General features: G+C 38.4%; 1 protein-coding gene across 13 annotated transcripts in view; it reads right to left on the reverse strand.

The window, feature by feature from the left end:
- mmd (disintegrin and metalloproteinase domain-containing protein mind-meld) overlaps positions 1 to 16,187 on the reverse strand; it is a 747,894-nt gene that overhangs the window by 316,860 nt on the left and 414,847 nt on the right. For all 13 annotated transcript variants that reach the window (XR_011443137.1, XR_011443136.1, XM_070281095.1 and 10 more), the window contains exons 10-11: positions 7,335 to 7,481; positions 41 to 340 (exon numbers count right to left, since the gene is read on the reverse strand). Coding sequence is in view for 11 of the 13 variants with exons in the window: in XM_070281095.1 (XP_070137196.1) it covers positions 41 to 340; positions 7,335 to 7,481 (447 nt within the window). In the remaining 2 variants the exon portion in view is untranslated. The remainder of the gene's footprint in view (positions 1 to 40; positions 341 to 7,334; positions 7,482 to 16,187) is intronic.

A 16,187-nucleotide genomic window follows, 5' to 3' on the forward strand; every position in this document is an offset into this window, starting at 1 on the left:
TTTTATAATGATGGAGAAAAAACGTTGAATGAATACTCACCAAATCTGCTATATTAGCAACTTGAATAGCGTCGTGAATTACCTCGGCACGTGTGCTTCCATTGCGTTTATCAAACATTGCCTTGTCGACAACAATTGCAGTTTCAATGTACTTTGTAGCTTCTCGTACATCTCGTCGCATACGCATACCATTGCCTTCAAAAATATCTTCCACTACACCTGCGATTCCCGCTGGCAGATGCTTCGTGCGGCGAGACAAACGCCAAGAGTCTAGATTTCCAGAATTAGCACATCCTTTGTTTGCTTTCGTACGAGCTTCAAATATAACATGTGGATGTTTCTGTAAAATGAAAATTTGTACTGTGTTAAATTTGACAAATACTTATTTGAATACATTCTTAAATGTATACTAAATACATTATTTTCTTTGAACTCTTTTACAATGCGGTTTTAAATTTAATCGTAAAGTTTGCTTGGAAGGTACAGACGTGTTTTAACAGTGCGCCAATAAAAATACTAAGATTCATAAGAGTAGTAAACTATACCAATAAATGAACTCAGAGCAGTGGCCGGCAGGGCTCTATTATAGGGGCATGGGAAATTTCTCTGCCCGAGCTCTGCCGCACACACAAAGTATAAATGTGTGCAACGTCTCGCTCATGGCCTTTTTTTTTATTTTGGATTGCGCCATTGAGGTGGAAATCTATCCTAGATACTATTGGCCCGTACCAATAGCATGCACGATTTACCGGTTTTCTAGCCGGCGCCTACATACTAAAAACTCCCCCGCACACACCACAGACCACATTTGCCAAATCCGTTTTACTCAATGTCTCACTCAGTCAGTCAGAACTTTGAGTGAGAGTGCCAAATGCTGCTTTGACTGTATTCATGCAGACCTCTACTTCGTATTGCTTCATTCGCCTTGGCTTCCACGTCCTTGATTTCCTTCGCCACCACGAGCAGCGCCAGGTCGTCCAGGTAGTGTTACCATCGCGCAATACTCCTTTTCTCCACATTTCTACCGAGTTCCCGCGATGGCTGCGTAACCGCCGTGTCGGTTACGGCTCTGATGGCTTAGAGCAATAAATACGATCCATTTACTCAATTTACGATCGCTTAAATCGGTGATTACCTCCCGAATCCACACGTTTAAGGAGTGCTGCCCAAATTTTAAATGATACTATAGGTGGCTAGTTTAATTTTAAAAAATGCAAAATTTTTTTCCAGCAGCTAGCTTTAAATTTTTCAAATTTTTTTTATTTGACAGTTTAAAAATGTTGGTTGGCAGCACTGAGTGTAGGGCAGTCGGGGCAATTTTAAAGCTGAATGTTACCAACCAAACTGTTAACAATCAAATAGTAGTTAACATTTTTCCCGTTTTTTCCCGACTTATGGCAATACTCAATGTTGCAGTTTCAGGTACATTTTTACATTTAACTTTGCTTGATATTTGGAGCGACAATCACCGCCAACAAGCTGCTATGCAGCAGTTTTTTTGCAAAATATTGAGGAGGATGGATTAAATGATGTCCAGCAAAACATAATAAAAGATAAACTCAGGGTTATCTTTGGATTCATGAACACTAATTTGCCAAACTGCAACAGAATGCACGATCGTTTTAAACAAAAGCGCAATGGCTCGCATCATCTTTAAAAATTGAGTTTCCTAAAGAATATATTTCACGCGAAAGGCCTTGTCGCAAACACTTGACATACATTGAGGCAGGACCAAAGTTAAAGCGAAAACTGGCATCGGATGTGGTCCATAAAACTGAAGATTCCATGCCGCTGTTGTTGCATGCAACTTCTAAGTACATTAGCCAAACAATTGAAAACGGGTGACACTTCTCCTCTATTGCACACATCATTGAATAGAGAAAATATAGCTGATATGACGAACCAATTTAAGCAGAAAGAGATGACAACAATTTCTGAAAAGTCTTTAGCCCTTTTAATTTAAAACTATTTAACAAAACGACAATATATTAATATAAAAGCCATAAGGTAGCTCCATGTATGCGATATTTATCCTCCTTATTCGGAATTTACCAAAACGAAATAAAAATGCAGAGTAAAACAAGATAAAAAAACCCTTAGTATAAATCTAAAGTTGAAGTATCCTACAAAATTTGTTGAATCATTCTGCTGACCGCATATTAAAATGCAGGAAAACGTAATTGCTCTTTCGCAAGTAACACATTGAAAATTAATTGTCAACTTATGGTTTAATGGCTCAACAGGTTAAAGTACATACAGAAGCGGACAATGAAATCTGGACAGGCAAAAAATACTACTTTTTTTTTCAGATAGCGTTTACTTTATGGAGTGAATTTGTTTCAAATCGATGAAATTAATATAAATGGTAATTCAAAACGTGTTCTCTTAAATGTCATTTTGTTTTATTTGGAAATAAAACGTAAACAATTTTTTTTTTTTTAACTATTCAGATCCACTACTTACTGACAGATTTGCCCTACTGGCGGAGGTTGAGGAAAACCAACCAGCCCAAGATACCGCAAAAAAACCCAAGCCCCCTCCAATCTATATTAGGGAAAAAAGCTCGAGTGCCCTGGTCAACAAAATTGCGTCGTTGATCGGGAACGGTGACAACTTTCATGTTGTTCCGCTTATCAAAGGGAACATCCATGAAACAAAGGTGCAAACCAAGATTGAAGAGCACTTCCGAATCGTGTCCAAATATCTGGACACTGTACAGAAAAACTATTACATGTACAAGCCGAAAAGCAGTAAGGGCCTACAAGTGGTAGTAAAGGGAATCAAACCCGATGTTACCGCCGCGGAAATAAAAACCGCCCTTAAAGAAAAGGGCTTCGCCGCCAAGAATGTTATTAACATTCTAAATAAAGATAAAAAGTCACAACCCCTCTTCAAGGTCGAGCTCGAGGCAGAAAGCAGGTCGCTGAAGAAGAAGGAAGTCCACCCAATCTACAACCTGCAATATCTTTTGCATCGGAATCTCACTGTTGAAGAGCCACATAAACGCAACGGCCCAGTGCAATGCACTAATTGCCAAGAGTATGGAAACACCAGGTCTTACTGCACACTTCGGGCTGTCTGTGTAGTCTGCGGGGACGCCCACAACTCCGCTTACTGCACTACAAACAAGGACAGTACTGTGAAGAAATGTGGAAACTGCGGAGGCAACCATACGGAAAACTATTGAGGATGTTTGGTGTAAAAGGAGTTAAAGAGTCGCATGCGTCAAGCGACCGCAACGCGCAACCAAAATCCACAGAATGCGTACATTGCGTCAAAAACTACGCCAGACTACTTCTTCGCCAAAGCTGCGAAATCCTCATTCGGTCCATTCTCAACACCACCAACGGCTTCTCCTATGCCGATGCTCTACGATCTGGAAGGGAAATTCTAATTCAGCACAACTCCCAAAGCGCCAAACAGGCCCCAGAACAGCCACACAGCAAAACGGAAACTATGATGCTTACCCTCCAACAAAGTATGATGGAGCTTATGTCATTCATGAAAACGACCATGCAAACGCTTGTTTAAAACCAGAACATGGTGATACAGCTGCTCATAGCACAACAGTCTAAATAATCTATGCAGGCTCTACGAATATCAATTTGGAACGCCAACGGTGCCTCAAGGCATAAACTAGAATTGTCATAATTCTTGACCGAAAACGATATTGACGTTATGCTACTGGTGGAAACACATCTTACAAGCAAATACAACTTTCAAATAAAAGGCTACACGGCGGGAAATGGGAAAGCCCACGGCAGAACTGGAGTTCTAATCAGAGAACGCATTAATCACCATTATCACAAAAGGTTTGCAACAAACTTCTCGCAGGCCATATCGATACAAATTCAGTCAAGCAACGGAATCCTTTCATTCGCTGCCGTTTACTGCCCTCCTCGTTTCTCAATCTCGGAAAGACAATCTATGGACTTCTACAATTCACTTGGGGATCGTTTTATAGCCGCAGGAGACTACAACGCCAAACATACACACTGGGTATCACGTCAGGTGACTCCCAAAGGAAGACAATTGTACAATGCAATTATAAATGTGAAAAATAAACTGGACTATGTTTCCCCTGAAAGTCCCACATACTGGCCAACAGACTCACGAAAGCTCCCAGACCTTATTGATTTTGCAGTGACAAATAACATACCTCGCAATCTAATAAGTGCCAAAGCAGTCTCGGACTTATCATCACAACACTCACTCGTGCTTCTAACGCATCTTTAAGGCCCAGAAATAACCACGCCTTCAGCCTGTCGACGCCAAAAACGAACTGGCTTAAATACAAAAAGTACGTGAGTGCCCACATAGAACTTGCCCCGGAGCTTAACATGAAATCGCATATCGACTACACTACGAGCGCCCTGGAAGAAGTACTCGTTGTGGCAGAAAAAATCTTTGCTCTTCATGGGAAGGACTTCCTATATCCAGTAGTAGACCTCAGTAGACAGAAACAAATACTACAAACTTAATCAGCAAATCGAACAGCTCGTGTGGGAAAAGAGGCGCACGCGTCGTGATTGGCAAAACAGCAGATCACCAGCTTCAAAACAACGCCTTAAGGAAGCAACCCGATCACTCGACCAGGCTTTTCACCAACAGGAAGAAAATGCACAGCTGAGGTACATCCAGAATCTTTCGCCAACAAGCACAAAGTACCCCCTAAGGAGGGCCCACCCAAATCTTAGCGCCCCAATTGAAACGACCACCCCGATAAGAAACTCTTCGAGATTTTTCTCTCTTCGAAGACCGAGAAACTCTTCGAAGACCGAGCTGAAACATTCGCTTCACATCTTCAAAGTGTATTCCAGCCAAACCCAGCCTCAAATTCATTCCTCCTGCCAAAAATTCAGCCTCAGCCAACTGAGGGCTGATGAACGCTGATGTTTAAAGTAAAACTTAAAAACAACTATTTCATTAGGAGCTACCTTAAGATGGTTTAATGGGTGACTCCTAACATCATCAATAGTAGCATCTGGCATAAGGTCAGAGACAAATATGGCCTTATTTGTAACCACCCTCAGCGTAAGTCCAGAAGATCTAACCCATCAGAGGCCTTGGAGACAGTCAGCAGGAGCAGAATGTAGGTAGTCCAACGATAGAGGCTCCAAAATTATAGGAGGCTCAAGGCTTGTACTCCCTGCTGGAAGGCTCATCATGTCCCTTGGTGCTGGAACAGCTTTAGTAGGTAGACAAGAAGGCGACGGTAAAATATTTGGTGTTGAAAATGCATCGACTTGTCCGCATGGGATGTAGGGGTACCCAATAAATTGGCAGTCAGCAGGTTGGTGTTCCTTTTTTTTTCTTAAAGATTCGCTTAACAATTTTAGAACAATGAATTGGGTTTCAAGGACAAGGAATTGCTCATTAAGGGCCGAGAACTGCTTGCGAACATCAAGGAAACCATTTCTAGTCTGTTTCATAAAAGTCCGTATCTCGATTCCTCTGCAAGACATGCAGATTCCACGTCAGGCCAATCTTCTTATTGATCAGATTATTTATGCGTCCATTGTGTCCACCTCCAGTACATTTAATATGTGAGCAGTTGTTGCAAAGCCAGCAAGACAGGTATGAGTCAGCCGTAATGGATCCACCAATTTCAGATTTTTTGGCTGTGCAAATTTGAGCGGATTGCAGATCACTGTAGTAGAGTGTAAAGAATTTAGATATGCACTCTGTAGCCAAGAGTAGTCGATCAGATCATATGTAAGAGACGACGTTACAAAAGAGATGTGCAACGAAGGCTAGGCGTCATGAACAACAATCTCCACAGTAAATACGATGTAAAAGGTTAGTGTCAGTGTGCCCGCTGCGCTGCGGCAGAATTTCCTACCCTCTGCATGCGTGCTATGGAAACTAAGAGTTTCCCCCCCACTGGACTAGAGTATCCATAGAATTAGTCAACGTTTGCTTCTTCTTCTTAATTTTGTAATAATCTGTTTGCCGGTGTACTTTATAAAATTTTCTGATCCATTGGACTTGGCTCCATTGGAATGAATTTGGCACAGCTCTCGAGTTTTACCCATTACCCATTTGATTAAAATAAAAAATAAATAAAAAAAAACAAGAAAGCAAAGCTAACTTCGGGCGGAGCCGAAGTTGATATACCCTTGCAGCTAAAACCGGATATATATCGCACACATCGGATATAGTTGGCCGATCCTTATGATTACATCATAATAAAACCAATTAATTACAATAAAAAATCTAAAAAAAAGTCCCAAGCTTCTATCTTCAAAAATACGAAAGTTGATATTTCTACCAAAAACCATTTCCGATCGTACAGTTATATGTCAGCTATAAGATATAGTCAACCGATCAATATGAAATTTGGTAGATCGGATTAACTGACCAAAAATAGAATGTGTACCAAGTTCCAGCTTTCTATCTTCAAAAACACGAAAGTTGGGTCATTTCCGATCGTTCAGTTATATGGCAGCTATTCGATATAGTCGGCCGATCCTAATGAAATTTTGTAGGTCGGATTAACTGACCAAAAATATAATTTGTACCAAGTTCCAGCTTTCTATCTTTAAAAACACGAAAGTTGGGTCATTTCCGATCGTTCAGTTATATGGCAGCTATAGGATATAGTCAGCCGATCCTTATGAAATTTGGCATGTCGTAATATTTTGCCAAACATAGCTCTCATGTCAAATTTGAACTCTAACTCTAAAAACACCAAAGTTATACCATTTCGAACAATCAGTTATATGGCAGCTATAGGATATAGGCGGCCGATCCCGGCCGTTCCGACTTATATACTGCGTGCAAAGGAAAGAAGGGTGTGTGCAAAGTTTCAAGTCGATAGCTTTAAAACTGAGAGACTAGTTTGCGTAGAAACAGACAGACGGACAGACGGACAGACGGACATGCTCATATCAACTCAGGAGGTGATCCTGATCAAGAATATATATACTTTATAGGGTCGGAGATGTCTCCTTCACTGCGTTGCACACTTTTGGACAAAATTATAATACCCTCTGCAAGGGTATAAAAAAAATTTAAGATTGGTAAAAAGGTTTTAAAAGGTAGACCCATTGAGCACTGTTTGTGTAAAAAGGTGAACGACTGCCCGGCTCGCAACAATGCTTCATAAGCCTGATGTAGACCCTTGCAGTAAAATGGCAGATTCTTTTGTATGACTTAAATAGAAAATATCGGATGTGCTTAACGAAGTTTATCTTATGAGAAATATTGTATATGCATTTTAAAATGTCTTAAGGTTCGATAATGTATTGAAACTGTTTTAATTTAATACTGTAATAATAACTGTAAATTTTTTTTTATTAAATTTAATTGTATTATTTTTTTTATTAACTTACCGAAAGATCCCCGCCATAAAACGGATGAATAACAAATGTTTCATTTCCAATATGTATGACTCCGCTGACACCGTTACATGTATGAAATGCCGCACTTGCACCCGGATAATCTTTGACTGTTCCGTGGTAATAGCAATGTTCGATGTCCTATCAAACAATTAAAATTTTTTAAACCAAATTAGAAATAGTAAAAATAAAATATGGCAAACATATAACATTCGGAAAAAGGAAATTAAAAAAAAGTTATTTGATAACTTTAAATAAAAAACAAGAAAGGAAAGCTAATTTCTGGCGGAGCCGAAGTTTATATACTTTTGCAGTTAAAACCGGATATAAATCGCATACATCGGATATAGTTAGCCGATCCTTATAAGAATATGATAATATTACCCAATTTATTATAATACAAAATCTAAAACAAGTCCCAAACTTCTATCTTCAAAAATACCAAAGTTGATATTTCCACCAAAAATCATTTCCGATCGTACAGTTATATGGCAGCTATAAGATAAAGTAGACCGATCGTTATGAAATTTGGAAGGTCAGATTAACTGACCAAATCTAAAATCTGTAGCAAGGTCCAGCTTTCTATCTTTAAAAACACAAAAGTTGGGTTCTTTCCGATCGTTCAGTTATATGGCAGCTATAGGATAAAGTCGTCCGATCCTTATGAAATTTGGTAGGTCGGGTCTGACCTAAAATAGAATTTGTACTAAGTTTCAGCTTTCTGTCTTTAAAAACACGAAAGTTGGGTCATTTTCGATTGATCAGTTATACAGCAGCTATAAGATATAGTCGGCCGATCCTTGTTTGGCATGTCGTAATGTTTTGCCAAAAATAGCTCTCACGTAAAATTTGAAGTCTCTAACTCTAAAAAAATTCAAGTTTTTACCATTTCCGATCAATCAGTTATATGGCAGCTATAGGATATAGTCGGCCGATCCCGATTATATACTGCGTGCAAAGGAAAGAAGGGTGTGTGCAAAGTTTCAAGTCGATAGCTTTAAAACTGAGAGACTAGTTCGCGTAGAAACAGACAGACAGACAGACGGACCGACGGACAGATGGACATGCTCATATTAACTCAGGAGGTGATCCTGATCAAGAATATATATACATTATAGGGTCGGAGATGTGTCCTTCACTGCGTTGCACACTTTTGGACAAAATTATAATACCCTCTGCAAGTGTATAATAAGTCAGAGTTTCAGAGGTCAGAAGTCAGAGGAAAGATTAATAAAATGGTTAGTTTTATAGAATCAGATGAAATAGTAGTTGAGAATTTGACTTCAATTAGAATATATGCTTAGCATTTTTTTCTTTACTGTAATTAAAGCTTATTAAGCTTTAAACAAATAATTCTTAAACAACTGTACCAATATTAAACAACTGTGAGCTCGCAGCGACTAAGACCGAGCTGAAACATTCGCTACACATCTTCAAAGTGCCTCCAGCCAAACCCATCCTCAAATTCCTTCCTCCTGCCACTTATTAAGCCAGAAGCTTCCCATCTGCAAACTACTCCTTCATTCCGACCGAACGAATTCGAAAAAGTCATAAGAGGGCTAAAAACTCCCGGTGGTGACCTACTGACACCAAAGATGCTGATCGAACTTCCAAAACGCGCTATAGAGGTCATCTGCAAACTATTGAATAGGATCATTAATCTTGGCTATTTCCCAAAAAAGTGGAAGAAATCCATCATTATAATGACACCGAAGCATGGGTCATTCCACACAATTCCGTCATCATACAGACCAATAAGCCTTCTATATTTTTTGTGTAAATTGTTTGAAAATTCTTGTTAGCTCGCATAATACCACATCTGGAAGCTTGGAACATTATCCCGGCATACCAATTTGGCTTCCGAAGAAACCACGGAACCATTGAACAAGTGAACAGATTAACATCCGAAATACGCTCAGCCTTCGAACATCGAAAATACTGTAGCGCTATTTTTTTCGACGTATCTCAAGCTTTCGACCAAGTTTGGCTTATTGGACTTATGCACTACAATAGGGTATTCTCAGTGAGATGCAACGCAGCTACTTTGAGTGACTACATCATCGAAGCTGGAGTTCCACAAGAAAGCGCACTCGGCCCGTGTCTATATGTTTTGTATACTCCGGATATTCCTACGAGCGCACAACTAACAACGCCAATGTTCGCCGGCGATACCGCTATCGTTAGTCTAGATGCCCAACGAAAGCCACAACGCAAATGGCTAATCATCCAATAGTAGTGAAAAGGTGGCTGTCCGACTGGCGCCGTAAAAAAAAAAAGAAAAAAGGGTAAACATATAAAATTCACTCTTAATAGACAAACATGCCCTCCGCTTTCACTAAACGGTATGCAGATCCCTCAAGCTAACGAAGTAACGTACATTGGCGTCTACCTTGATATACAATTTACCTGGCGTAAGCACATCGAATGCAAGAAGATGCACCTAAAACTGAAAGCCAGCAGCCTCCACTGCATCATAAACTGACGATCGCCACTGTGCCTGGACTACAAGTTACTACTCTACACTGGGAACTTGGTACTTTCACTGGGGCACCCTGGTATGTCTGCAACGAAAACATCCACCGGGATCTGGGCATCCTCGCAGTGAAAGACGATATCCAGAAGCAAAAAGAGTCCTACAAAGAAAATCTGTCTTCGCTCCCAAATTTTCTCGCTCGCGGATTGACTTAGCGTTACGCTAGAAACCCAGCAATCGATTTTTAGGACCGTCCACACCTCTTGTTAGTCTCAGAAGAAAGATGAGACTAAAGAAATAAAAGCAAGGTTAAAAAAAAAAAAACTGTACCAATATGAATATAACATATAAAGAAAGAGAATGTAAGAGCTAAAAAAACAGTAACTGAAAGATAAATGCAGAAACGGTAACTGCAAATGGTTCTGCAAAAAGTATAGTATAAAAACAGAAACATAACTTTTTTTGGAATGATAAATTTCGTTTTCTTGCCGAAATATTAAAGTGCTCAAACGCGTAACTATTTGACTGTATATATATAATTACAATTCAATCCTTTAAATTGAGTCGCAAGCTCGAGTTTGATGGAAAGAAAAATCGAAACAAGTTAAAACGAACCACAAAAAAGAAAACGTCCGATTGCTATGAAATGAAAAGAGAGTGTACATTAGGGTGGGTCAATTTATTCCTGTTCAAAAAATCCTGAACATCGTCCCCCATTATCGGAATTTACGAAGAATTCTAAGAAAATTTCACTATGGAACCATGTGTATAAAATGAATTCCTAGCTCGCGCCGTGAAGCTTAAAGATTTCACTATGAGGTACATAAGGTATTTCGAGGTATTTAAGGATGTAGTCTCATGTGCCGGCCTACTTTTTAGAGGTTATTTCAAAAAAATTTTTTTTTAATAAAAAATAATGCGATCGTTTCAATTTTCAAATATGTTTTTATAAGCATCATAAACTATTTGAAAATATTTTGTTTAATTTATTCTTGTGTAGTTTAATACACTTTATAGCATGCCAAAGTATGCATATAAAAAAAAAAGATAGGTCCCTGGCGCAGGTGATTTCGACTGCTAGAGTCATCCGAAACAAAAAATTAGAATAGATTATTGTTTCGTAAGCTAATGGCTCTGTCCCGTACTAGAATGAAATATTTTCATCAATAAACAACAAAATGGCGAACTCACAAAACAAAAAATTAAAAAAAATTAAAAAAATTTATCTTAAATTAATGATAAAAAAAAAACTAATCATTAAAAATAAATGATTCTAGTACGGGACAGAGGTGTTACTTTTTAGAACAACATATCCAAATTTCAGCTAGATCGGTACCATAGAATTTTGTGAATCACCTGCGCCGCACACAAAAAATGGCGTTTCGAGAAAAACGCGTTTAAAGTTTAGACGCTACCGAGAAACTCATACTTTTCGGTGTAGGCGCGCTCCCGATTATGGGCTGTATCTCTGTCATTATTTGATATTTTTATTTGAAACTTTAACAGTACATTCATAATAAACAATACTATCCAAATATAAAAAAAAAAAAAAATTGATTTTTTCAACCTCACACATGAGACTACATCCTTAAGGCATTTAAATTTATTTAAACAAAAACATACGCATTTTCCAATTATGTTGGAGTCAATTCTAATTCATCTTTTTAACAAATTTTATAATTTTTTTTGAAATTTATTAAACTTATAATTTTTTTTAATTCGACAAAATGAGCCAACCCAGCCATGTACTGAGCCTCATATAAGAAAGTACAATGCGTCTGTAACTTTTTAACGAAGTAGGGTATCGGTCTGAAAATTGAAATATATATTCAAAGGCATTTTAAGCAACTAAATAAAAGTAGGCGAGGCATGATAAAAGGCGGAATTTAATTTTATTTTTTATAATAAAGTTTATTTCCAACAATTAGGTAATTTTTGCATTTTGTTGACTTGGAATATAACGTCATCTAATTAGAATCTTAAGTCTTTCTTTGACTCGATTTGGGAAACTTTGGAACGACTTTCTAAAGTCAATGAAATAACAGCATCTCGATTCTGTGGCATAACTCGTCGTGAGACATGTGTTAACAACTGCCACATCGTTCGGTGCCCTAAATGTGCGATGGAATTGCTGGATCTGGATGTGGTATTTCAGCAGAATTTATGTATTCCAACAAGTGATCGTGTGGGATGTTTGCAGTAAATGGATGTTCAAATAAGATGTCGTCATTATCCAAGTCAACTAAATGCATATAATCGGTGCAATCGAAATTAATGCGATTCGTTTTATAAGAAATAAATTTTGTTGGGTCATATAATTTCTCGCGATAATACATAATTTTATAATAATAAATAAAAATACATAATTTTATTAATTTGACTCTTGCGAACTGTTTTTCTTTCATCAAAAAGCATTGTTAACAAAATATTTTCTGTATGAAAGAAGATTGATTTAGATTGCTTTGTTTACAATTTGAATAAAATTAAATTCCGCCTTTTATTATGCCACGCCTACTTTTATTTAGTTGCTTAAAATGCCTTTAAATATATATTTCAATTTCCAGACCGATACCTTACTTCGGCTCATTACATGGCTAGTTTGGCTAATTTTGTCGAATTAAAAAAAATTATAAGTTTAATAAATTTAAAAAAAATTATAAAATTTGTTGTAAAAAGATGAATTACAATTGACTCCAACATAATAGGAAAATGCGTATGTTTTCGAAATACCTTATGTACCTCATAGTGAAATCTTTAAGCTTCACGGCGCGAGCTAGGAATTCATTTTATACACATGGTTTCATGGTGAAATTTTTTTAGAATTCTTCGTAGATTCCGATTATGGGGGACGATTTTTGCGAAAAAAAATTGACCCACCCTAGTGTACATACAAGAGTGAATATATATTATATTATATGTGACCATCATCCCTATACTATTTTACGGCTTATATTCTATGTTCTATACGTGTTACTATTTTTCTAAAAAATCATAGATTTTATTATACGCTTGCAGAGGGTATTATAATTTTGTCCAAAAGTGTGTAACGCTGTGAATAAGACATTTCCGACCCTATAAAATATATATATTCTTGATCAGGATCACCTCCTGAGTTGATATGAGCGTGTCCGTCGGTCCGTCTGCCTGTTTCTACGCGAACTTGTCTCTCAGTTTTAAAGCTATCGACTTTAAACTTTGCACACACTCTTATTTCCTTTGCACGCAGTATATAAGTCGGAACGACCGGGTTCGGACGACTATATCCTATAGCTTCCATATAACTGAACGATTGGAAGTGACCCAACTTTTGTGTTTTTGAAAGCTGGAACTTGGATTTTAGTTTTGGTCAGTTAATCCGACATTCCATCGAGTTAATCGACTTTAAACTTTGCACACACTCTTACTTCCCTTGCACGCAGTATATAAGTCGGAACGACCGGGTTCGGACGACTATATCCTATAGCTGCCATATAACTGAACGATTGGAAGTGACCCAACATTTGTGTTTTTGAAAGCTGGAACTTGGATTTTAGTTTTGGTCAGTTAATCCGACATACCAAATTTCATAACGATCGGCCAACTATATCTTATAGCTGCCATATAACTGAACGATTGGAAATGGTTTTTGGTAGAAATACCAACTTTGGGATTTTTGAAGATAGAAGCTTGGGATTTTTGTTTAGATATTTTATTGTTAATATTGTTGTTAATTAATTGGTTTTATTATGATATTCAATAATAAAAAACGCAATAACGCAATTAAACGCTGAAGCAATAATAAAAAACGTTAAAATCACGTGACACTCATGTCACATGGGATACTTTGAAAGGATTAAGGATAGCTTTTGCTTCGGCTGTAAAAAATGGGGATGAATCGGTAAGGATACCACAAGACAGTAGATTTCGTTTGTGAATAACCATTTCCTATCTTTAAAGGTTTTTCTCTAAAAATATCTGTTGGAAAGATTCTTGGCTGGTGTAACTTTTGTTTGGTTCGTGCAACGTCGTATTCAAGAAGTAGTTGTGTAGTAAGATGGAGCTCAGTTTTCCCGTGTAATTGTTGCTACTCGACGTATTGTAAATATTACTTTTATGTTTTTATTTTAAAGTTTTAGATCGATCGTATTGGAGTGTATATAGAAATATCTGGATGAGAGGAACTTCATTATGTTAGGCCTATTTTGTAACATTGAACAAACATTTTTTATTTTATTGAACTTTTGTGTCCTAAGATGTTCAGATTATCCACATAGCATGTTGTCCCATTCTGTATTTTAAGCAGTATGTATGCAAGATTGGATATTTTTATATCCTGGCAAAAAATATTCTAATTGAGGGGAGAAGTTTTGCCACGCCTACTTCCTCTCCTAAACGGAAATCTTGTACCACGAGTTCTTTAACGTTTTTGGGAAATTTTTTAAAGCCAAACTATTCCAATTGCTTAACAGCTAAATCGGAGCAGTTTTTAGAGCTATAGGCTTTTTATTCCCCTTCCCTACTGAATCGATAGTAGTGACGTTATGATGAGGTTGACCTAAGAGCCGGAATTAAGATGCGCACGACAATTCACATGTTTGTGAGAAGAGAAGTGTCATAACAACGATCCGTCGACGCCAGGAAATTAAACGGTAGAAGACATTTAGACACTTGCGACATAAGCCAAGCTCCGAATTTCGCCTAGGCGGTCCTCGGGAGATAAACTAATAAAGCTAGGGCAGGAAGAGATAATGTAGGACGAATCGCCACACAACATGCATGCAGCCGAAGGCGACCTTGTAAGAAGAAATTAAGACCGTGCATGGTTACCAGTCCATGATTCGACCTGGGGGCATAGATAAATTCATGCTATCCAAAATTCGACATGCTCAATTCACGTTCTCTTTAACATTCTAAGAAACTTGCCATGACTCCCACGATGGAATGCAGTCCACAGTCTCCGGTTCCGCCTGCATCTTGTTCCATTTATCCTTGAGAGGAAGGGTCCAATTGTTGAAGTAGCACCTGCGCGATGACGCAGCCAGCGATTTGTTGAGTGGTGCCCATATAGCCCGCATATAGGTGTTGAACTGCTCAGATAGCACCCGGAGTCCCGTAGCTGATGATCCTTTCACTGATCCCAAACGTATAATTTCATTGACGTGAGCTTTAAAAATTAGGCAGCGGTTGCTAAACCTCTTATAAGAAGCTCCAAAGCCACATAAATATTTTTCTGAGCTTTAGTGAGCGCACAGTTTCTAATGCGGATTCCCGTAGGCAGCACCGCAGACGCTTAAGTTTTTCAACTGGGCTGTAATAGCTGAGAACATCGATTGAAACTTAAGATATTTGGCAACGTAAGGGTGGCAACGTCTGGGAACAACGACCACACGTTTGTTCCAATTTCGCAGTGGGCATCCTACTCATTACCGTCGGCGAGCGGTCAGAAATTTAGAGCGAAGGATTCGTCCTCGTCGATGATGAGCCTCACCTCCCTTGCCAAGTCATTGAAGCTAATTCGTAACTCGCTCCTCAGCTTTGAGAGATCCAGTTTGGCCAACTCCCTATGCGCGGACTTAAAATCTTCCACCAGCTGAACGGGTAACGGGTCTGAAGTGGTCTTCACGTTATTCACGAAAGGCGCATCCTTTCCAAATCCTTAAACATGACGACAGCGCTTTGACGTAAAAACGTCATCCTGGTCGAGTCCCAGAACGGATTCATACTTTAAATGTCAATATTCAGTGGCACTAAAATTCACATTTTCTTAATTTTCAGTGCTTATTCGCAGTCCGCGTCGCACGGTTATCTTTATAACGGCAGTATGCAAGTTGAGAATAGTGGATGAAACGTTTGACAATAAATAAATATTCCCAGATCAGATGTGCTTTTCAGCTGCAAAGTTAAGCTTAAAAACTACTAAGCTAGTTAAGCTGCAAAGTTAATTCCGAACACCTTTCACATTTTAAGCGGGTAATAAATAATTTTTCCGCGCACAATCACGTCACCAATGTTAAGTTACCGAGCGTAATTGCAATATATGTCCAAAATTCCCTTCTACTAATGTGTCCGTAACTTTATATATTTTTGTGTTTATTTACATGTTTGCCCGAAATATAATAATACAGAATACAAAACAGAAGCAAGTTGAGAGGGTAACAATAATCCAGCGTGGCTCAACGGTTTACACTTTTAGCGGAGCGACCGAGACCAACTCGAGAGAGTTAAGAAACGAAAGACGGTCCCGAAAAAGACGGCAGGGGCAGAGACCGATCGACTGCATTGCATTGTCCGAATGCATTGTGACGTCATAGAATGACGCTACATTTAATTGCGCCAAGCTTGGTTTGCTCGAGTCGTTAAGGCCTGCAAGACCCGACAGGCTCGTTTGTTTTTTT

Source organism: Drosophila bipectinata, chromosome XL, assembly GCF_030179905.1.
Source record: "Drosophila bipectinata strain 14024-0381.07 chromosome XL, DbipHiC1v2, whole genome shotgun sequence".
NCBI classification, from domain to species: Eukaryota; Metazoa; Arthropoda; class Insecta; order Diptera; family Drosophilidae; genus Drosophila; species Drosophila bipectinata.